This window comes from Acartia tonsa, chromosome 4, assembly GCF_053477335.1.
Source record: "Acartia tonsa isolate MP-2025a chromosome 4, ASM5347733v1, whole genome shotgun sequence".
NCBI lineage: Eukaryota > Metazoa > Arthropoda > Copepoda > Calanoida > Acartiidae > Acartia > Acartia tonsa.
This window is the reverse complement of record NC_137263.1, coordinates 39,073,352-39,099,179: the sequence shown is the minus strand read 5'-3', so window position 1 is coordinate 39,099,179 and position 25,828 is coordinate 39,073,352. Positions and strand designations below refer to the sequence as shown.

The following is a 25,828-nucleotide window of genomic DNA, read 5'->3' as shown; positions in this document are numbered from 1 at the left end:
ACAATAATAATGCACACAAAATATTCATAGTCTGGATTCTGTTTTTAGTCAGGGCTCGGCAACCGCGCGTAAGCGGCTAATTCAAACCCGTTTGGGGGCTTTAAAATATCACCAAACGGTCAGATTACCATATCTTAATGAATAAGACAATTGATGATTACTATACGCACCCAATTATGATAAACAACATTAACCCTTATGTAGATCAAAATAATTGGTATTAAATTAATAAAAGTACACACATTCGGCTATATTTAAAGTTATAAAACGCCTATTTCAATGCGCTGCATTTTGGTGGTTAGTGAGCGGCTTCCAAGCCTGCTGAATTATGTATCTTAGGTTAGCTTTAGTTTTGAATTTACAATTATCTTAATTTCTTAAAATAAAGATGACTTGAAAAACATGGAAAGGTCCGTGATAAAATTAGAAAAAAACTATACTGGTTTGGGAAAAATCTTTAACAAATATCTGTTGTAAAATTCTTAGTTGACAGTACCGTGGAGATTTGTACCAATAAAGAACCTTGTATCACTATATGCTTGCAGGCAGATAGGGAAACATCATTGGAAGCAGAATGATTAATTTCCAATTTTGTTGCATATATTGTATAGGATATCTTCTGCCATGAATTCATGAAGACATGGCTTCATACATAAATTTGGGCCTACTGCTGCTAGGTCAGGTGTTTGAAGTTATGAACAGATAAAGATTGCAAATTTTAGTTAAAAATTAGTCTATAAACAGATATGCATGCTTTGAAGATGCTTTAAAGATGGATGGGTGATAGATAAAGTAGTCATTTTTTGGGCTAATAACTTGTTTTAGATATTGAGTTAAACTCCTCATGTCACATTATAACTTTTAACTTGACGAATACATCTATCCTATCCCTGGGTAAAGAAGAGAAATAAATAATGTGAACTACTTGACCCTATTTGTGAGCATACTCTTCATATACATCAGAGTATCCACGGATCTTGCTATGTTCAGGGAACAAAAACCAAACCAAGTATTTTTGGAGGATTTTTGCTTTCTTTGATGCAATATTAAAAATAAACCAAAGCAGTAATTTATGGACTTATAGTTAAGCATACTACTCAATGCAAAATCGAATTGGTTTGGTGTCTCAGACAAAAGAATAAATTCAAATTTGAACATATTAAGATAAAAAAACTTTAATATGAAGATGAGGACTATTAAGTATTAAGCCTGCTTTTCTGTCCTAATTGCCAGGTTACCATGATTTATGAATGGCTTAAAATTATGTTTTTGTATCTTTTGATATCTATTTTATGTATTACCTATTATGTCTTATGGTTTATATATTCTGTCATAACGAAAGCTGCGGATCCTCGAAATATACATATACTGGTGGGGTTAAGGTTAAACTAGTAGCAGGAGAATCACTCATTCAGGGGCAACTACATGGATGGGGCCGGGGGGATCTATAGAAACCAAAACGTCTTGGGGGGGGGGGGGAGTATGTCGCGCGAGTGAAGTGTCAATAGGTCAGCACTTCTGGCGCACCAATCTTAATATATCTTCTTTCTCTCTCTTTTTAACTCTCTCTCTCTCTTTTAAACAATCTTTCTCTCATTCTTTTTCTCTCTCTCTTTCTCTCTAAAGTAATATTTTTCTCTCTCGCTCTATTTAATCATCCCTAACCGCTTTCTTTGTCAATTTCTTTTTCTTTTTAGATATCTTATTCTTAATTCAATCAACTTAATCTCATCTTGCTTTCTAATAAATAAAATAGGTATGATGTTTGTTGGATTGTCTCAAAAATTCTCATTTTCAGGCAAGTTTTTTTCAGGAATTGGTTTTTATTTAATTATAAAAGTACCTTTCTAAAATAAAATTCAAGGTATCAAAAATCTTTGTTACATGTTCTTAAAGGCTAGGGGCACATTCTCAAATTTAAATATACTATTATTATATTCAAATATGTCCTTATATAGGTTGCTAGATCTTTATAAAAATGTTATATTGTGGGTGAAATTAGGACGGAACTAATGTCTTACTGCATTACTATACAATCGGTCAAAATTGGATTAATATTTTTTTACATTTTTAAAAACCTCAGAATATCTAAAAGTTGAAAAATAAGGAGTATTATATTTACTTTTGAACTAGAAGCTGGGTAGGTTAAAATTTGATTTTTAAAATACCCTTTCTTCAATGGATACCACCCCTTTATTCTATTGAATAAAATAGCCTTAAACCTTATCATAACCATTACCCTTTAACCTTAGAGCTTTTTGTCGTTTATTATGCTTTTAGATTTTTAACTGACTAAAAAATATACATTATTTTGAAAGATTTAGAATATGATATTGTCCTATATATAAAAAACAAATAAAAATTTATAATCAAGGATTTCCCTCTAGTGTGCACTGACTCGTATAGCATGTAATTTTTGCCTAAGACAATATGGTATCAAGTATTATCTTAATTTGCCAACTATTCCTGCCAAGAAATTTAATAATCATCTCTTATGCAACTATACAGTGTGTCAGGGGCGTCCAAGCTTTTCATTTTGGGGGGGGGGGTAATTTAAATTTTATTAAATATATAGTATTAAAAATGCGCGCGAAGCGCGCAAAAATTTTTTTTATTAGAGATTTTTATTTTGGGGGGGGTATTTACCCCCCCAAAATTGTTTAGGGGGGGTAAATTTTGAATGGGGGGGGGGGGGTAAAATGAAAAAAATTTTGGGGGTGCCTACGGCACCCCCTTAATCGTTTGGGGGGGGTAATCGCCCCATTAATTCCCCCCTTGGACGCCTATGCAGTGTGTCCAACTTATTCTTGTTTTAAGTATCTTTACAGGGTGTCTATACTTTACTGTGTCTGTTCCTGCCAAGAAACATAACAATCAACTCTTATGCAACTATCCACTAACAGGGTGTCCCAATTATTAAGTATATTTTTAAATTTTACAGGGTGTCTATACTTTAGTGTTTCTATTCCTACAAGAATAAATAGTCATTTCTTATGTAACTTTACAGGGTGTCCTGATTATTTTTTGTTTTATGTACCTTGACAGAGTGCCCCAACTCTTTATTTAAAAAAAAATATACAGTGTGTCCCATCAATAATAACTTTTAAATTATAAATTAACAAAAATTGACATACTACAATACAGGGTGTTCTCACTTAATTGTCCTTTTATCTTAAAATTTGTCTTTTTAAACATTTTAAAAGAAAAATTCAGTTTTAAACATTAAAGCTCTGATTTGTTCAGCTTAAAATTCTGTATTTTAAAAAAATTAACAAATAGCTTTTCTTAAAAAGATTTATATCATAATAACCAAAAATATTTTCTTAAGAAAATTAACTATTTTTAACAATTAGAGGCGTAATCAGCAAGAACTTGGGTGGGGTGGTTAACCTCATTTATTCATTCATAACAATATTATAATTAAAATTATAAATTACAATTTAAGGAGGAAACCTTTGGGTTTGAAAATTAGGCTCAGTCATGTAATAAATTTTGGGATAAGAAAGATTTGAACAATTACTAAATATTCAAACAATTAACAAAATACTGTGGTTACGCCCTCCTACACACCACACACACACACATACACACACTTAAATCTTAAATATTCATAGATTTTAAAATTATCTTCTGATAAAAACCTAATTTTTTTTTCACAAGGTCAGGCAAATTTGTTTCATTCAATTTTGAACATTTGAAATAGTAAAGTAGAAACTAAAGTTGTAAGGATTTTGTTTGTTTTTAAGAATCCGACTAAGTTTTTAATTATAGGGCCCGGGATGGTTTTAGGCTGATTTATTTCAAAATATTGATTTTGGTTATTTACTGCCCTCCATCCACTCTATGCTAAGGATGAAGCCGCTACTTGTACTAAAAAGTAGCAGATGTAGTAGGGGCAGTGACTCCTAGCTTGTCAAATATTTAGGCCTCTGAACTAAGGTAATACTTCAGTTAGTAAGACCAAAGATCATATACAAAAGTTTTATTCTCCTTTAAATTTTGGCAAGACAAAGTTTTGAATTGACAGAAAAAGAATATTTTAGTGGTGTCTCTTTAAAGTTAGGAAAGTTGTCTGTTGCAGAGGGGAAGCTTCCCTAAAAATCACAACCTCGCCTGTCCAGTAATTAAGGTCTTAAGCTTCAGACAGTTTTAGGAGTCATACACTCTTCTACTTTGTATTATAGATATGAGTTTGTGTGTGTGTTTGTTATGGTTAGTGGGAGAAAAAGATTGAATTCCTAGAAATATTGTGCACAGCCCTTCAATTTTCTTCAATTTTGTTCAGATAATTATAAAACTAAATTCAATTGGTGGAAATCTGCGACGTCATATTACAATATTTAGTTTTGGTGTCCTATCATTGTCGCGAATATGGTGTTTTTCTACCATTAGCATAGAATACTAAGTAAAAATCAAATTGGAAAAGTTTTCCTGCTATTTCATTTAAACAGAAAATGGACCAAATAAAAAGTCATAATTTTGATGGCTAATTTATGTTCTGTTAAAATAAGTAAGGGTTAAGAGAGACCTGTGGGGCGAGAACTCCCGCAGAAAAAACAAGGGGAGGGGTGTTTATGTTGATCTTTCGTAGGTGTTAATTTTCAATTTAGTAATTATATCTTAAAAGTTAAAATGTCAAATTCGTCTTTTGTATGAGCCTTTTATACTTTTTCCCGTCGTTAAAAGGCGCTTTGTATTGTACGATCAAAGCTTTAGTTATTAATATTAAAAGCTGAAATGATGGCACAACCTTTTATTCGGGTAGTTCCCATATTAGACATTAAAGTTGTAGATCCCTCCAATCTTTTGTGCTAGCTTTCAAAGACGATCACCAGTCAAAAAAATGTATTGTCTTTTCTTATTGCAAAAGCATAATAAAAATACACTGTCTAAAGTTAATGTTATTATTGACTTACGGAATAGTTTTTCTTCAGTTGATATTCCTACCTTGCCATGGATCTTTAAAAGTCTAAAGCAAATTATGAGTGCTCTAAATTTATGTCAATTGTAATGATGTGGACAAATTGAAAAATCCGCCCCCTCTTTATCCCTCAATCAAGTCATGGCCCATCTGGTACATCAAAAGCAACAACAAGAACGTTAAAGTCCACATGGATTTCAAAATCAAGATAATTTGATTAAAAGATTTATTAAAATTTGACAAAATATCAGCTAAATCAAAGTTAATATGTTTTAATGTCTTTGTTAAGGTTATAGTATCGATTTAGTTTCATGCCCAATGTTATACGTCAATATCATATAAGCCATGACAACATTTTTTTTATAACTTTCAAACATTTTAGATAAAGCATTGATTTTTTTCAATGTAATGCTTCAAAAAGTGACAGTACCAAAAACCTATAAACCTATAGAATAACAGTGGTTCTAAAATCGTGTAGATTAAAAAGTTAATACAGATAATTATACTTTTCTCTAATTTACAAAAATATTATTATATAGTATCATTTTTGGTTAAATCTGCCAAAATGTAAAAGTTAGACAAAATAAAAAGAATAGTAAATTGTTTATTGCATTATTTTCCAAAAAGGCCTTTCTGTAACTAATTGTAACCTTAAAACATAAACGACTTAGCCTTTTTATATTTACTATAAATAATCTTTGCAATAAGTTTATTCTTGTAGCTTTTAATTTGCAATAAATGTTAAAATTGAAAGCTGAAAACCTGAATTTTTTGATTTAGTAGAAAAATTTGCATTTTTATGTAAAATTTGCCACCACAGCCAAAATATTTTAAAATAATTTTGTTCCAAAAGGATGTTAGAAATACCCAGTTGATCCAAAGAGCTCTGTGTTGACATTCAATTTCTATAGGTTTGTCGACCTAGGGTTATGTTAAATTTCACAACCCCATTCTTGCAAGCTATTGCTTTTGTAATAATAAAGTATGTCGCATGTTGACACAATAAGAGCAGCAGAGTTTCACAGGGCAAATTTTAACTTGATGTTTATCCTATAATGTAAATGTATAAAGTACTAAGCTTTTTTGTTTGCAGCGAAGGATCTCGCTAACCACTGAATCGATATGGTTCTCTTTTAGAGGAAAGCTTCGTACAGGCCCTGAGATGGTTTTAGGCTATTTATTTTTATAAATAAGTCTGGGTATGGTTTTAAGCTATTTTTCTGCCCTTCGAATATAGAGCCCCTAGATACTAGTAATTTATATAATAGTGAAATCTACATTTTTTCGCTTTTAAATAAAATTATATTGGTATTATTACAAAAGGTTTGTAAACAAAAAGATGAATTTACTTACAAAGATGGTCAAAACAATTGATGCAATTCTATCACAATGGCTTAAAAAGGCAGCATTGCTGCCATATAAATATGACATATTCGCAGGTTTGTTTGACACGTTCGTAGACAATCTTTAAAAAAATAATATTTCCATTATGGATTCGAAATCGATTAATATCCGCTGGTTATGATCTGGTACAACAGAGACATGCTAAAAAATCACTGTATTGTATTGTATACAACTTACAATGTTTTTCAGTTCGGCCCCTCTGGGATAACAAAACTAGTTTTATTTTTATGATTTATCATTTTAATATCCGTGGAAATCAATGATCAGTCTAGTCGTTTACACGATCATTCTGGAAACATGCATATATTTATTCAGTTGCTAAAGTCTATAGTTGTTTTTAGAATAAAACATTCTGTTACAAGAAATAATATTTTAGCCAGTATATTTATGTTTTATCCCATAGTGTAGTTAGGCAATATAAACGAACCAACAACCAAAATCTACAAATTTTGTGCAAAACGATTCTTATTGTTTTCAATACAAATGCCATGCCACGATTTTTCAATTTGGGGAGTCAAATTTAGGTAAATCCCTTGTTACCCAAGTGGATCACCCCAAACCTCCTTTACTTTATCTTAATCCAAATTGGGAATTACAGTATGAAAGGGGGGAGGGAGGCTAATTATATCAACAATCTAAGGAGGGGAGGGTATGGAATGCAAAGGAGAAATGAGGATTTTGCCAAAAATTGTGCTAATTTTTTACCCCTTCTCCATTACCCACTTCTTATTGTCCACAACCATAAAAGCAAATGATAATATTGAAAGCTGTTGTTGCTGTTGTTGTTGATGCTGTGGCCATTTTGTTGTTGTATTTATGATCTATGATGATTGAATATTTTACAAAAAATAATTTGGTCTTCTAAGTTAAGTATTCATTATTTACTGTAAATTAAAGTGGATTCAATTCAAATTTTTCAATTATTGTTATCTAAGGAGCACTAATATAATTATACCTCCCATTGAACTACCCCAACCCTCTTTTAATTTAAAATTAATTAAAACAATATAAAAATTCAAAGAGAAAAATAACCTACAATAATTTGGTTTCTTCTTAATTAAAAAAGTCAAAATAATAATTTTTAACTAAAGAAAAAAGAACAGTTATAACAAACAAAAAAGCTAAAAATAATACATATTTATAATTCCATAACTGGCAGAAAAAAAGGCGTTTTTGACCTGCTTTATAACTAAATAGGAACTGTATATACACAAATCAAAACTAATGTACTAAAATATATATTTGATTGCCTACTCTCATGACTGTAGGCTTGTCTAGGATATTTTAAATATTCGAAATTGCCCATAGAGAAGAAGATTGTATGTGTGCCTTAAAATATATCCATTTAATTATCTATTTATAAATAGTTGCGGTTATTTTTATATTTTCGCGGCCGGCATGCCGCTGTCGCTAAAGGTACTAAATAAAGTTCATCTTGTACTCTATAGTAAAAAAATACTCATTTAAAATTGAAATTCCTTTAGAAGCCTAGTTGGTCTTAAAAGCAAATATACAAAGCATGTTGTAGGTTTCTTGGGTGGCAAGATTTTAGCTAAATAACTAAACATACCCATATTACAATCTTTTAATTCTAAATTAAACTATTTAGAACTAAAACAAGGATGTTAATATGCATTAATTTTTATCCTAAAGATTTAGATGATTTTTTTAACATGCAAAATCTAGCTAAGAATATTAACTAAAATTGTAATCTGTGCAACGGTTTATTTTTATTTGTAACCTACATAAATGCAATTAAAGCGTTATGCTTGGCGTTTTATCATGTCAGACAGACAGACATGCGAATAAGGTAATACATAGCATAGCTGAACAGTTTTTAAAAAAGGTTAGGCAATGTGCAACTTAAGGAGGTCTATATTTGAACAACACAAATGAAAAATAGTTTTGAATTTGCCAGCCAAATTTGTATTTTTAAAGATCAAAAAAATTTGCTAAATGAAATGAAACAAGTGGAGCCATATTTGATTGCACCAGGCCAAAAAAATTGAGATTAAACAAGTCTTTTCAGACATTAATTGCTTAACCATTGTTCATTTAAATTTGTAAATTGTTTAAATAAATTTAAAAACTTGAATTTTGAATATTTTAAACAAAACATTTTTAATAGAAAGGCTATTTTACAAGTTTTTTTTTGTATGTTTAACTTTTTTATTTTTATTTTAAAGTTATTATGTTTTTCAACCTATTTTTAAAAAATTACACTATTCTAAGACATGAAGATATATTTCGATTTTAGCAATCATTTTCAATTCATTTTGTCTAAAAAAATATAGGCATGAGACATTAGATAACAGCAAATATGATCAAAGATATTAAACATACATTTATATAGAACAATGTCACAAATTGTTTTGAATCTTAGGTATCACCATAGAATACAGATGACTACTGAAAAAGTTTGAAATAAAAGATTAAAACATTAGTTTTTTTAAACAGGAGGAGTAGGGAATAATTCTTGGCCTTGTTTAAGTTATGGGGCGGGGCATTTTACAACACACGCTCAGCAGTAAGGATAAAGTATTTGCCATGAATAAAATTAAGGTTCGAAAATATTTAATTTAAAATTTTTGTAATGCTCTTAAATGCAAAAATAGCATATAAATGGAAAATAATATAAAGCAAAATTATTAATTAACTGATATTGAAAAAGCTTCGCTTTCATTTGACAACAAGTTCCTTGTTAAAGAATATCATCTGAATTATAAATAAATATTAAAACATTATGTTGAATATGTATTTTATTCTGCCAGGGGCAAATCAGTAATCAATTTATAATAAACTTTATATTTCATTTTTATTCCTCTTCGCCCTGTCTCTATGTATTTCTCTCTGTTTCTCTTTCTCTCTCTCTGACTCTCTTTCTATCTGTCTCTCTTTTTATCTGTCTCTCTTTCTCTCTCTGTCTCTCTTTCTCTCTCTGTCTCTATCTTTCTCCCTCCGTTAGTCTCTTTCTATCTCTTTTATGATTTTAGAGTTACTTTATTTTACGCGTCCGCAGGGGGTACTTGAATAACAATATTCAGGCTGCGGCAGTCGCCAATTTTTATCGGCTTAGATGCGGATTTTTTGCGACTCATCGATTTTAAATTGATTCCTATCGGAGACGGTTGCTTAAATCTGCGACCAGCAAACATTTATGACAGCTGCGGCTGCGCCCATATTTCTAAGATAAACAAGGCAGCATTTTATGCTTTTAAATTTTTTCAAGAATAATTAAAATGGGGCCATTAAGAGAATTCTCTAAAAACTGCTACTCTATTCTTTAAATCTTCGTTTTAATTTAAAAGTGGGAAGTTATTTATCAACTAAAGCCCTGGGGTAAAGAATTCTATTTGTCATACATGTCATTCTATTCAGTTTGAGGTTTCTTTATTTAATTCTTCATATTACTGTTTTGGATATTTACATTTTATTATAACTGTTATTTTACCTTATATGATTTTGTAATATATCATTAATAAATTCATATTTGATTAAAAAGTCACTCTTTGTCAATATTGTAATATTCTCAATTGTAGATAGAGGTTTCTTGTTTGTAAGTCTTACATAAATATTAGTCAAATTATATCTTACTACATCATTTCTATATTATGTCAGTCTTGACCATCTTTACCATGTGTTTATAGCCGACATAAAATAATGAATCTTATTAAAATTTATAGCTTTATGTCGACACAAAACTTAAATGGTATGCATTAAATCAAAGTTATCCTTGCTTACATTAAATAAAAGCCTCAAAGCTTCCTTTTAAAAATGTATGATCAAATATTTTATAATTTTATAAACTAGCAAGTCATATTTACATGACTATATAGGTTCTTATTATACCATGGATATAGGTATGTGTAAATATTTATAATTTTATAAACTAGCAAGTCATATTTACATTACTATATAGGTTCTTATTATACCATGGATATAGGTATATGTAAATATTTATAATATTATAAACTAGCAAGTCATATTTACATTACTATATAGGTTCTTATTATACCATAAATATAGGTATATGTAAAATTTATAATAAATGGTACCATAAAGGTTCCTAATATTCTAGGGATATAGGTGTAGGGAATTAGAAAATAAAATTGAATTTAATAGACAAAAATTCGGCCTTTAAGTGACTTGGAAAAACAGAGCTTTATAAATTAATATTTTCTATGTGTTTTTGCGAAGACTTTGATACTGCTTGGGTTTGAAATTGATTTATCTTCCCTTTACCTCTCCCTCTAACCCTGCACCATCTAAATGTGTTCAGTTCATGCATGGATGGAGTAATTTAAGATTAGTTACAATACCATCATTACTAAAATAAGTGGGGTCGCAATGCTTTTTAAGTGCACCACATTTCTAAACTAAAAGACATGTTTTACAGGGTGGAACGATCAAATCTTCCGCGCCATAAAAAACTATTTTACAGCTTCATTTAAAACTTTTTTGAAGAAAGATTTTTATTATTAAAAGTTTATCATCGTCTTAAAAAAAATCAATTTTAATATATATTTAGATAAAAAAATATGTAAAACTGCAGTATGTCTTTTTACTAAATATATTACGGTGATTCTGCGATTCTTTTGTCAATTCGAAGCGTAGGAAAAGAATACATCTATTTTAAGAAAAAATAATATTTTACCACCCTGTATAAAATTTTTAGTCTCGTTCTAATACACCTCAGAAGAAAGATAAAAATATGGGATTTTCAAAATCATACAACGTAACTATTAAGATATTAAAAGATTTAAAATTTTGAATATTTTTAGAATTTTTGTTTATCAGTTGACCCCGCCCTTCTTATGTTAACAATTAAACAAGAAAGATAAAAACCAAAACTAGGAAAAATAATAAAAATGATTTCATCAGTTAGGACTTAAAATCTAAATAAGAATGATTGTAGCTTTTTGTTTAGAATATTATTCCAGATACTATAAAAGTTCTTTTATTTATTTGCCTATGTTCATAGTATTTTTATACTACTGTATTCACAGTACATTAAGGGTGCAGTGCATGACTAACCAACCAACCAATTCAATAGCGCGTTATTGTAGAGTAGCTTCGCTACCAACAAACTAAACAATCTTAATCTTTTTAAGATAAGACAATTTGAATGAAAGAACGTGGGCGAGAATGTGGAAGGAGGGTGACAGGGATGGAGAGTGGAGGGTTTGCTGGAGGCTGACAGAATGCATGATGAGATGATACATTTGTTTAAGATAACCAAATAGATATATATTGACGCGGCATACGCGCTACATTTCCATAATATAGACACGGATTTTCAACAGTTGTACAAATATACAAAAAATCTAATTTGACAAAAAAATGTAAATAGTCATTGATTTAGGATTGTAAGTTTTGAAGACAGAAATTGTACTTACAATATTTTAATTATCAATGTAAGAAATGATAGTTCTGAAGGATATATAATGAAATTTTTTTTATAATATTAAAGTTGTGTGAATCTTATTTATCCAAAACCAAGATCTATGAAGATACTAAGCATAAGTGACCATAGTGTATTCAAATTTCATCAGAATAATTGAATATCTAATACATTTTCATTCTGAAATAAAAATAAACTAGCGGCTGCACCCCTATCATCTAGGGGCTCTATATTCGAAATTAGAAAAATAGCCTGAAACCATACCCAGACTTATTTTTATAAGAATGGAATGGTCTAAAACCATCTTAAGACCTATAAAAGGCTTCACTGCAAAGGAGAACCCTGTCAGTTCATTGGTTGGCAAGATCTTTCGCTACAGACAAAAAAGCTTACTGCTTTATATATTAGGATAACAGTTTAACCAAACTCCAGAAAAATGATATGTCAAACAATTGTAATAATTGAATAAATTAATAGCGGATCACTTTCCCAAGTAAACCATAGTATATTTAACATCCATACTGAATAATTTGAAGAATATCAGAAAACCCACATAAGTAAACAATAGCTACTTCAAGTCCCATACTAATTAATTTGATATGTCATACTTGAATAAAAATTTATTGTTGACATAAACACTACAAAAGTAAACTAGGGTATATTCAAAATCCCTGAATATTTTGAAGAATAGCAGAAAACCTCCACACAAGTAAACAATAGCTCATTCAAGCAACACACTGAATTTATATTTTATGTACTTATTACACTATAATAAAATAATTAGCAGATAATTGCAGAAAACTTCCCCACAAGTAAACAATAACTCCTCAAAAGCCCCACTCAATAATTTGATATGTCATACATTTGTAATACTTGAATTGTAAACAGATAAGAATCTTAAGCAACAAATTTGGAATGAAACACGAAATATCAAGAATACAATTAAAACTTGAAAGGTATTTAATGTTTAAATGAAAACTCTTTGATATAATTTTCTTAAATTTTTTTATCGTAAATAAGTTCATATAAATCATAATACTGTCCGTCTGTCTGTCAGAATAGTTTCAAGATAAACGTGATTTGGGGTTGCATGGTATTTTTTTGGAATCGTTAGTTCATCGGAGATATTTGTGGAGATTTCCATGATTAATGAGCATCTACTCTGCAACTTTTTTTGTCTGTCTATTCGCTATATGGGATTTTTATGAGTTAAATATAATTTAAGAAAATAAAAAAACCACAGATTGAGTGTCCTTTGAAGCTGAAGTTATTGTGTCCGCGTGTGTGTTTAAGTAGCCTATAGGAATTAAAAATTTTATTAAATTTTATACAGTTTAAACTTTATCTTGTTTAGACTTTTGAGAAGGGATCTTCAATCGCAGCTAATGGTGCATTTTGCAATGTATCAATTTTAATCATCACAAACTAACCTTTCCCTTTTCTTTTACTCTCATTCTTATTTGTACCCGAAGGTTAATAAATACTAATTTGTTGACTTAAGAACTTTGGATACTTTACTAGTTTATGATTAGTTAGTACGAACTACCAGTGTCCTAACTTTGCAACCAATAATTTTTTTATTACCACTGTAGTTGTACATTAATTTCTTAAGTTTTGCAAGATTCTTAAGAGGACTATTAAAGTTAAATTATTTCAATATTCTAAGAATAATACATACATAGACAATAGATGTTGATAATTAATTAAATTAGTTAAAAATAATTAAATATCTAATTAAAAGGATAATTAAAATTTATGAAATATTAATAGATTTTCAACGAATGCACATTGTTATTTAGAAAATGATTTATTTTTGAAGTTATATGTTTAATATTGTTTTTAAATTTTAGTAAGCAATATTTTTATTATATACATAACAACGCTACCGTCTTTTTGTCGTTAAAGTCTAAACTTAATCAATTCAGTTGCCCTATTGATTAGACCTCTCTTTCATTAAGGTTTTTGGAATCCTCTTTTTTACCAGGGAAGTATAACTTAGGGTAAATTGGTATTCTTCCTAGGGAAGGAGAGGACATTGGGCTGTTAATTATACTACTCCCGAACGTTTTATATTGTTTTTTTTAGTCGCTTGCTTAACAACTTTTAGGCCTTTTACTAAGTTTGGTTTTATTGAGTTGAGTGTCCAAACGTTTTAACCACTAATTATCATCTACAAAAGGGTTAATTTTGTGTAACATCATTGGGGATGAACATCAATTTAACGACCATTGTCTTATCTCTTTAGATCCCCCATAATCCAAAATGGGGAGGAACTCTTCCCCCAACAATTTGTGGTGACACCGATTTCCGTTGACACACTCTGATGATGTCATAATCAAGTTAATACACGAGGAGGGGTAATTCACCAAAAGTTTTATAAGAATCTATGCGCGCTAGATGCTTACAATTTTTGTGTTGGCATTTTTCAATATTGCCCGATTAATTTGAGCAAAATTATAATTATTTAAATACACCCTGAAATTTTTTTTAAACATAGAAATTTAAAGATTTTATTTGATAATTATTCCTTCTATGTATATATTGACGTTTTCACAGATGTTTTGATAACTAAGAGTGGCAGCTAGTTTATAAAACAAATTAACAAATTATCTCCAGACCAAACTAAAAATACATTTTAGTAATTTTTTTTTCATTGTTTGGTTCCACCAAACAAATTATGTCGATTCGTCCTCTTAAGCTTTATGAATGGATTTATTATTAATTGGATCTTACACCAGATTATCATGTACTCTTATTTAAGTGAAACTTGTAGCTGGCAATCCCCCTTTACCCCATCCCCTCCCCTCCTTCTGGTTAAACGAATTGACCAATAAGTGTTGTGTGGACCAATAAACAACTCTTGTTTCAACCCTCTAGTCCTTGTAACTTTTTTAAAGATGAGCCCTGTAAAAGTCTTGTTCAATGATCTTAATTGTCATTTCTTCAGTGTAATGGCACAATTAGGTGTTAAAACTATGCACAGCAGGCCAGCAACGTGCAAAGTCATAATAATTATAACATATGGGCGAAGTTATGCTTGTTCTTTTTACCCCCCTCTTTCTACAGTACAACTTTTTTTAAAGCAAAGAACACAAAACATTCTTGATTAAAGATACTTTATATTTCTTGTATCATATCAAAACTTTTTAAAAACGTATATTTTTTCAAATTTGAAGTTCCTAATCTTATTTAAAACAAATATTTGTACATATTTGATATATTGTAAAAAATACAAAAACTGTCAATGTGATAAAAATGCGGATATATGATAATAAAAGTAATTGCTTGGTTCACTTTAAACATAAACTAAAGTATTTTTATAGCACTCTATTATTTACTTATTTCCCATTTATATGTTAAATATTTTTATGTGCTTGTAAAATGTTTGTTTTATAGCAATAACTTTACATTTTTACATTCTAATTCAAATTAAATTTTAGGAACCTTTTTTCTCATTTATTTAAGAATGTAAAATTAAATTAGTTTATGAATTGAATTTAGAAATATAGGGAAAGGACAATTGGCTTATAAGTAAAATTTTGGCTTTGGTTGCTTAAAATTACTGAGTGGAAGAGGGTGTTTTGCTTATGCATCTTTTTTCTTTTTAAGAAAAGGTACCATGGAAAGAAAATAGAGTAGAGGGTTTCGTCGTATGTTCACAGTAGCTTTTGATAGGTTAGGTAAAAGTTAATAATTGCCCAGCATTGTTAGAGCCCCCCGAAGGAGCTAGAAATAGGAGAAAAGCTACTGTGAGAATACGACAAAATTCTCTACTTCGTTTTCTTTCCATGATGCAAGAAAAGAGTTTGAAACATTTATATTTTTAATAAAAAAGCTATTTCAGCCATCATCAACACATAATTTGAAAATATTAAAATTTTATGTTTAATTCAATTGCGAAACTGTAATATTTGAAATATTTATGTAATATTGTTTTCTGCATATGATTATTTTATACATTCTAGTGCCAATTTATTTTGCAAGACAAGATCCTGGACAAAAGTGTCCTCACAATTTCAAAGTTTTAAAAAATCAGCAAAATCTTCATAATAATTTTCTTGATTAGCTGAATTTCTAGACAACTGACTGAGAAGCCTATAAAAAATATATTGGTCAATTATAATGTATACTGGCCTGCCATTGGTAATTTAGTCTGTCTATTGGCCTATCATTGGTCATTTGCATTGTATGACATCATTTTTTTATAGACACTATAAAAATGTCCACTGACTGAGTCTGAATCAAGAAAATTTAACAGCCACTTAGACTCTTAATCACAATTGTCATGTAAAACATTTAAAGTAGAAGCGTGCACAGCGATTCACCAGGGGAGTGTGTAAGCATTAGTTGAAGAAAGGTTAATACATGCTTTCCTAATATCAACATTTCAGGGTCCCTCTACACCTCTATATAAATTATTAGGGGTAATAATCCACAAACTTGTTTTTCATTTTTTTTTTATAAACCTTCATTCTATAAATCCTTTAACAATTATTTTTATTTTTCAGGTTGTGGTTATAACCTCTGTTCTGGTGTCCGGTACTCGCAGCCGCTGCGAGGCGGCGGCGGCTGCCAGTGCCAGTGTCCGGCAGAGAGGCCGACTTACAGGGAGGACACAAAGCAGTGTGTAGATAATGTACCAGGTAAGAAATACTAAAAGTCAAAAGTGGATACTTGAACCTTCATCAATAGTGAATTAAAGAATTTAAATCTCATCTTTTAAATTTTGAAGATTATGTTCCTTGTTAGCCACGAGTATTAAAAGTACATTATGATCATAGGAGCAAAAACTGACCAGTCAAATACAAGGTGCTTAATATCAGACAGGGTAGGGTATCATAGAAATCGAGTATTGCTGCGATTTTTTTAGGAAATTGTTAATTAACAAAAATTGTTGCACAGAGAAAATAATGAAATAGCAAATGAATATATTTTTCTTAAGTAGTTAAATTATACAAATAAATTTTTGATTGAGTTGACCCATCCCTGCCGCTGTTAACTTTGGATGCATGATTTATTTGTTATCCTAACAAGCTCTGGCCAATCAAACTTATGACTCTAATGATTAATACTCCTTCATTTCAAATCTACTTCTTCTTATTTTATTCTTACTCATACACCCATTTATTGATTGTCTGTCTGCCTGTCTGTCTACTTTTGGGACTGTCTTTATGTATGTCCTTTTTGGTTTTACTCCTACTCATTCATTTATTGTCTGTCTACTATCTGTTTATTTGACTGTGCTACATATATTAAATTTTTACAGTTTGTCTCTTTTTTTGTCCTTCTGTCTATATGTTGGCTGTATTTCTGTTTGTCCATTTCTTTTTTTGTATGTTCTTATCTTGTCTGTTACTTTGTTTATTGTCTGTCTGTCTGTCTGTAAGTCTGCTTGTCAAGTTGTTTTGTCTGCTTGTCATTTAATAACGCCACTTATTTTAACATTAAAGTCTATGTTCTACTTTTCAGTTTTTGTTGTATCTTTTATCTCTCTATCAATGAATTGATGTTACTTAACTGAAATTGCTAGGATAGTTTATATTATGTTCATTAATTGATGGACGGTTTGGCATTCATTGCTTATTAATATCATTCATGTATTAACTACTGGTGACTTCATCCCCAGCCTCTAGGGGCTTTATAAAATAAAGAAAAATGGGGGTAAGGGGGTCCATTTTTCTTGTATGCTAACCCTACCCTAAAATAGATTAAAACTTGCCTAAGAAAAATAAGAAGCCTCTCTGTAATATCGAAATAAATTGGCTCAGCTGTGATTGAGATCTTTTGGACGGCATAGGACAATGAAAATGCCCAATTCACAGTCTTACAAACAGACAGACAGACAATCAACAGAAATAATAAGAAGATATGCTAAGTTTATATCTTTTATTGAAACAAAAATACACAAATTAAATAAAATATTACATGACATTTGAATTGTTTTCCTGAAAGAATTTTTTGATTTATTTTGTGTTAGATAGAATACCAAACTAAATTGAATAACAGTTTCCCATGAATTAATATCAACCTCCCTCTAATACCATTCGTTTATAAGTTTTGAATATCTTTCAATATACAAAAAAATGGAATTTTCGTAATTAATTTACGGATCTTACCTTAGCTTTAGAAACCACAAAAAAATGTAATAATAGTGCATTATTTTCTTCGATATCGAATATGTTATTAAAGGTGGCTCAAACCGCCTATATTAGGATATTGTTAAGATAGTAATATCTACCGAAGGTGAGACGCGGTGGGATGTCATTCAAGATAGAAAGATAGACACAAAAAATGGTAGATAACAAGATATAAAAAAAATAAATGTAATGTTGCCAGTGTAAAAGTTACTATATTAATAAGTATATGTCCGTCTGTCTGTATATCATTATCACTTATGAAAATAGATATGGCATCTTACTGCAATACTGTATTAAAATCCACTAAAATGAAAATGCCTGTTTAAAAGTACAATTTCTACCTATCCAAACATCCATGAGAAGATAAAAACGGCGGGATGTCACTTGAATATATCTAGACTATGGTTTGCTGGTGGAATGCCATGGCGATTAAAAACCCCGGGGACATACCCTTACCATTTAGAAAGATTAATTGTAAGATATTTAGAAAGATAGCAAGAAAGGTGTTAAGGAAAGAAATAGAAAGATGGAAAAAAGTAGAGAGAAAGAAAGAAACGGATACATAGAGAGAATATGAAAGATAGAGAGAAGAAGAGAGAGAGAGAGAGAGAGATGCCTTTTTACATTATTTAGCTCTATATTTAGTAAGATTGATTTGAGCTAAAGAACTTTAATATTTAGCTATGCTTACAATATGGACTATAACATACCACCCATACGTAGATGCATAGTAGCTCTACAATTTGATAATTTTACGTGTTACAATGAAAATGTTACCTACGTATCAAACGTTTAAAATCTAGTTCTCATAAAGGCTATAAAGTTGCTACGACACTTAACTTATTTATATTATTAGAGAAATTTTCAGAAAGGGATATTTATCTTTCTAACTAAACGGACGTTATGAACACAACCGAAATGTAGAAAAGCTACTCGTTAAAAAATAAGATATTTTACAAAACTGTTAGAAAAAAAGAACATAAAATAGATAGCTACATAATGAAAAATTTGGAAGATTTAAAATAAAAAAAGATAGGATTACTGTAAAAAAGATAACAAATTTGGCAACTAATTTGACTTTTACAAGCAATATAAAGATTCTTTATATTTTCATTTTAAAGACATTTAGTAAATTGGGTATTTCTTATGTCAATGATAGTACAAGATTGTTCAAAAGAAAGGCTGAAAAATAGATAAACAGGAGAAAATAAGATAAAAAGAAAAATTGAGAGACAACGTAGATAGGGAGAGTGAGAGAGAGAGAGAGATCGAAAGAAAATAGAAAAGGAGAAAGAGAGATAGAGAGAGAGAGAAAGAGAGAGAGAAAGCTAAAAATGAGAAGTGTTAAAAAATATTTAGAATATTGTTTTTGTATGCAAATTATTTCCAGAGATAAAAAGTATTTACTAAATAATTAATCATGGGTAACAAGGACAATCATTTTTCATTCCAGCAGTAATTAAAATGTTTATTTTTATTGATATAGAACTACTACACGACCAATATAGCCCTAAAATGTTATAAAATAGCTTTTATGCTTTTTTATGCTCTGCGACTAGTAGAAATAATTGTTTTAACAGAAAATTTAAATTGTTGTAAGAACTACATACATACCGAAAAAGTGAATTATAGAGAAACTCTGCAAGCAGAACAAATAGAAGATGGTAGATGGTAATAATATTTATAGCCTAGCTAAATATGATATGAAAATGATGATAAATTATATAATGTACGCACAAACATTTAAACACAAGATGCACAGTAAATAAAAAAGTTTTCATATAAATGCACCCAGGCGGGTTTTCACCTCATTGTAGATTTTAAAAGTGTATTGAAAACATTTAACAGTTGTGGTTAAGCTACGGATTGTTGAAAAAAGTCAGCAGCAGCTTTTGCGACTGTTGATTTCTATCGCAATCAGCTGTAAGAATTGTTGGCTACAGCTGCAGAACGACTTGGATGCGAATGTTTACGGCGGTTTCGAGAGGGAACCGTCTAGAATTAATTGATCCAGTACGATAACGAAAAAACAGAGGCTGTGGATGTGGCTGCAGAGCCCTTAAAAAATGCAGTAGAAAGTCAATTTGTATGCTATGTATGTATGCTTTAGTATCTTTAATAGTCAGGAATTTATTTCATCTCATGTTCAACTTTACACTTGAAAATGTCTATATGAGTCTTAAGGGAAATAGAGATAATACAATGGAAACAAATTAATCATGGGTCTATAGCAGTGATCTGAAGGGATAAATTGAAGTATATCTCCAATAATAATATACAAAACTCCCTATTCTAAAGATTACAATTATTGGTTGAAACGTTTAAACACTCAACTTTATGAATTAACTAGTCAAAATTCATTAAAAGTCACCAAAGTTGTTATGTAAACGCATAAGAAAACTCTATTAAAAAAAATGGGGACTAGTGTACTAAACAGCCTATTGTTCCCATCTCTGACAAACATATTTATAATAAGATTATTCTATATAAACATGAATAAATATTTATTTAGAAATTAGGCCACTTTAGCCTCAAGATTTTAGCATATGAATTCTTTTTATTTAGTTTTTGATTGTAGGCAGTTCTCCAGTATAAACATCATTTTAAATTCATAATGGACACACAAATATATCTTATTAATTTCCGTCAACGTTTGATTGACCCTCCTTTATAAAATAACTTCTAAAATATGATGTTTAGTATGTTCTAAGCAAATAATCTCTGTAATCAAGCCTTAAAATGTAAGTACGTTAAAATTCAGTTTCTTCCAAAAACAACCGCTCTATTTTTTTTATTTATTAATGTTAGTTTGTACGTCCAGCTTTGCTTTTTTATACTTGTTAAAAAATTAATAAGGGGGGGGGGGGTTGCTTTTAATGTGGTCCATAAGAAATCTGTAATATTTTTATCGCCTTTGGGTAAATGTGAACTTATTTCCATATATTTGATCTAGTATGTGGTGTGGTGTGAAATCACTGCGCATATCCGCTTAGTCTTTCATACCTGCAAAAAAGACACACTAACAAATAATTATGAGTTAGCTTATTAGGCTGAGTGTGAAGCTAATGTGAGAGGGCATTTTAGAAGAAAGAGGCATTTAGATTTTTCTTTTTCCACAAATTCAAAAAGGCATAAGTTTTAATGAAACCTAATCTTTTTTTTTGAAAATGTAATAATATCAGGGCTGGGGGGAGGGGATATTAGATTGCAATGTATGCTGGTACCCAAAGTTGTATGAACAATTGAACATGTTCTCTCATTCGTTAGCTTAAAAACTTTGGAATTTTTATTAAATTTAATTGGTTGAAACGAACAAGCAGTGTCCAAACTTTACAATCAAAAATTAGTTTTCTTCACAGATAGGGTTATTATTGTTTATTATGAATAGGGGTGTACATAAATTTATCATCCGTTGTCTTATCCCTAAAGAGCCATGCGTAGTATCTATATTGGATAATGTGACACATATGCGGAACTGAAAGCACACTTTATATAATGTATGGTGTATCCTAAATCAATAAATATTTGTCTCAAAAGAAGGTGTATCAACTATTTTTTTTATAGCTAGCCGGTTCTTTTAGTAAGTAGTAGATGTAAAATTTTTCATAGAATTCAGATATGCAATCGGTTTTTTTGTAGACCTCTTATTTTTTAAGTAATTTAAGTTTAAAAAAAAAAAAAATTAAGTCGATTTTAAGGTACTAAAATGCAACAAAAAAAAGAAAGAAAATGGTCATTATGAACAAAAATAGTAAGATCTTTAATTTGACACCTTACTTTTTCAATTCTGTCAGGTAATTATTGAAAAAATCGATTTTTTTAAACCCACGAGAATAAAAACTTTGAACTTAATTTTATTATTTCACAAATAAAAAAATATGGGTTCATATATACCATTAGAATCAGAAAAATATTACGAATCCATTGTAAGCAAAATTGAAAAAAAAAGTTTACAATATAGTATATAAACTACAATAAAAGGAATTATATGAAAATATCATATTATGTTGTACAGGCAACGTCTTAATTCTTCAATTGAGTATAAAAATGGGAAGGGGGTAAAGAGGGGGTAAAGAGGGGGTAAAAAAGGGAAGACAATAGTGTTGTCTGAACAAAAAAAATAATTGGCCATTTCTGTAATTTTTTAATTTTTTAATTTTTTTCAATTTTGCTTACAATGGATTCGTAATATTTTTCTGATTCTAATGGTATATATGAACCCATGTTTTTTATGTCTGTTTGAGAAAATATTTAGGTCTAAAGTTTTTATTATACCGAGGTTAAAAAAATAGATTTTTTCAATAATTACTCAACAGAATTTTAAAAGTAAGGTGTCAAATTAAAGATCTTACTATTTTTGTTCTTACTGACCATTTTCTTCTTTTATTTTGTTGCGTTTTAGTACCTTAAAACCGACTTAATTATTTTTTTTAAAAACTTAAATTACTTAAAAAATAAGAGGTCTACAAAAAAACCGATTGCATATTTGAATTCTATGAAAAATTTTACATCTACTACTTACTAAAAGAACCGGCTAGCTATAAAAAAAAAGTTGATACAACTTCTTTATGCCATCTTTTGTCAAATTGTCATTCAAAAGAATGTTATTTTAAGAAACGGGAATTAGTATTCTAAAAGCTAGATTGATTTTAGAATTTTACTAAAATCTATTACTTTTTAACAACTCAAAGCCAAAAAAGTATTGCTGAGCTACTTATGGATACAATTGTTGTGTGTGTTTTGTGCAAATCAGTGAAAATATATTTTTTTCTGGGTTAAATAATAAATCAATTGTTTGAAAATTGTTTTATCTTATAAAAGTTATGTATAAATACTAAAACTTTATCCTTAAAGGGATTTCTTAAAAAGTATAAAGAAAAAATATTTTATTGAAATAGAAAACAATTTTAATGGGCTTAATGTCGACTTAATGGCATTGATGAAAAGTGGTCGAAACTGACATATTAGCCAGTAGCATTATTTCTAATTAAATAAGTATAATAGATATATTATATAAATATAATAGTATAAATAGTATACATAGGTTAGTATACATTTTACGATTGGTCAATTACAATGTATATAATTGCATATCATTGGTCATTTGTATTGTATGACGTCATTTTTTATTAGGCACTATAAGCTGCTGCGCAGCTTCCTCAGATAACAAAGCCCATGTCAAGATAATTTGTACTATAATTTAACACTTTTCTAACCATTTCTAATTTTTACCAATAAACATATTAACAATAGATTCATAATTTTAAATCTTTCAAGTTATGTTAATTTAAAAAGTACTTTTGAGAACATACAACGCGGAAGGGGTGCTACTGCTCTCTGATAAAAGCTTCAACCAAGTTATGATGCAAAACCTTACAGTTTGACCTTTACTGAATAGATTTTGTTTATTAATACTGTATTAGCATTTTTTGTTCTTTTTTTTGAAATAGGTTACTGCTCTATAAAATTATCCCTGTTCAATCATTGATAGGAACAATTCCAATTTTTAATGATTTTTCTAATAATTTCCCTAACCCGAATTTGATCCATATGCAAAAATTCCCCCATCCCAACTCTACCTCCCCCCCTTCATAACCCATATTTTTGACGGTGAGTCTTCAACTCCGCTAACATGTCACATTATCTAGTCATAAGAACTAGATAGGATTTTTACTGCTCAAATCCCCAATTTTACATTACTCTTAGAATTAAGCACACCCTCTTTCTTTTTGCTATTGTGATATAGTTGCTGATGTGCGAAACAATACTTGCGTTTGTGATGGTATGTGCGGACACGAAGTCTCAACATTTTTGACGCGTGGGCGGATTTCGTGAAAGAAATTTCTTTTGCCAATTTTTCACATCTTGTTTGGGAAGTGCAAGGAATTAGGAATAGGTTTGTGCATTTTGTTTAGATGTAAAGTTTTGTCAGAGATAAAACTGGGCTATAGAAGTTTCTTTAAGCTTGAAGCTACTCTATGATTTATACATGTCAGTACGTCCATCGTACATCGAACGTCTAACTATCTTGGCACTCTAGGTAATTGAAGAAAAATAATAATTTTTTTGCTTGATTTCAAATAATTTTTTTATTTTTTGTTAAAGCGGCTATACATTCCATAACGTACTTTTTTGTTTCCTTTCACCCCTGTACTGTTTTTTTTTACTGTTATAACATTTTATTCTTCTTACTTATACCTTTGTCTCTGGATAAGCGTGTGTGTGTGTGAAGAGGTGAGTGCGTGCATAAAACAATTTGTCTCTATATCATAACAGGGGCGTTAGCAAGGGGTGGGAAGTAGGGGTCCTTGCTCCCTTTAATATAAATTTCTATATAAGTTTAAGTTTTGTTTATATGTTTTAAGTAATATTAATTTAATTGCATTAACTTTTAAAAGTTCATGAATTTAATTTAATTTCCCCCTTTTTTAAAAGTCAAAGACGCCCTTTTTGTAAAATAGCGTGTTAGCTACATATTATAATACATGAAGAAAAAGGCTGGTTTTCCAATATTAAACTAATTTCTATCCTAGCATAAAAAGTGATAATAAGAAAAAAGTTTAGGGGTTTTATTGCAAATCAGCTATGGTTTTTTTAAAAAAAATGTTGGTTTCAGATTGTCCATGAGGTCGACTCTTTGGCTATTAGTTATTATTAGCAGCTAATTTTGAGTTCCAGGCGGCTGCTTGTGTTATAAACCATCATAAATTCAGTCACGGTTATAGCAGCGGCTTGCAAAAAAGTCTAATGCAGCTGCTTTTAAACAATATTTTTATTTTTACAAATCTATAAAATATTTGAAGACGTAGAATAACGAGCTTTAAAAAGTTGTTATTATCATGAATAAAGTTTTTCATTGTTGCTCGTTAATTTTAATAACTAAACAGTAAACAGGAACGATCAGGCTGCAAAGCTTTTTAATAGCCTTTTATTTATTTTAAACCTCAATCCACCATAGCTATCTATCATTTATTCCCCTTATGAAACCACTTTTTTGTTTTTGCAAAATTATTTTCAAAGCCAGTCTCTTTTTAGAATCAAATTAAATAAAATTTTTGCACGACAAAGTGTATCACAAAGGTAATGTTGACCAACATAAAAAGTGTAAAGAGTAGTTTTGCACCTAAAAAATGCCCCTTAAATGGGTGCTAAAATGAAAACTGCATTTTAACAAGGATAAATTCCTAATAAAGGCCTTTTAGCAAACTTTTTTTGTACTGTGAAATAAACACTCTAAAAAATATAAGCAAATACGCTTATAAGTACTAAAGCCTAAATTTAATATTGTTTTAAATAAACATCCTATGAAATTATGAATAAACTAGCCGCTCTGCACCTAGCATCTAGGCGTTTTGTGTTTTAGGCAAAAAACATAGTCTTAAACCAGCCCAATACTTAAATTTAAAATAATATAAAATAGCTAAAAACTATCCCAGGACTTATTTGAAGATTCCCTAAACTGGAGAACTTAATTGGTAAATTAGTTCGCAAGATCTTATCAGACAAAAAACTTTATATAATAGGATAATAAAGCCTTTAAAAATATGATTAAATTATCGTTCATTATCCAATCCTTGTATTTATCTTAGTACAATTAAAGCTATTACATAGTCCTAGTTAGTTTTTTGACATAACTAATTACTAATTACTAATTTGCTCAACACACAAGTTTTGTCATTGCTGGGTCTTGATTCTAAAAAATATCTAGTATTGACTTTTCTTAAATTCCATGACTACCATTTTGAGATAGGCGTTTTTTGAGATGACTCTACCAAACAGACATTCATAAAGGAACAAAGGAATAGATACATCTATAGAAAAGCCAGGCTTCTCAAAAGATGGGCCGAAAAAAGATTTTTTAAATAAATTTAATAATAATCATTTAGATGAAACAGCGTACGTACTAGTGCCTAATAAATAATGACATCATATAATACAAATGACCAATGCAAGGACAGTATACAT

General features: G+C 29.7%; 1 protein-coding gene across 1 annotated transcript in view; it reads left to right on the top strand.

Moving 5' to 3' along the window:
* Window positions 1-25,828, top strand: part of sha (shavenoid) — a 152,874-nt gene that overhangs the window by 38,535 nt on the left and 88,511 nt on the right. Inside the window, exon 2 of the mRNA XM_080158013.1 lies at window positions 16,235-16,369. Coding sequence (XP_080014139.1) covers window positions 16,235-16,369 — 135 coding nt within the window. The remainder of the gene's footprint in view (window positions 1-16,234; window positions 16,370-25,828) is intronic.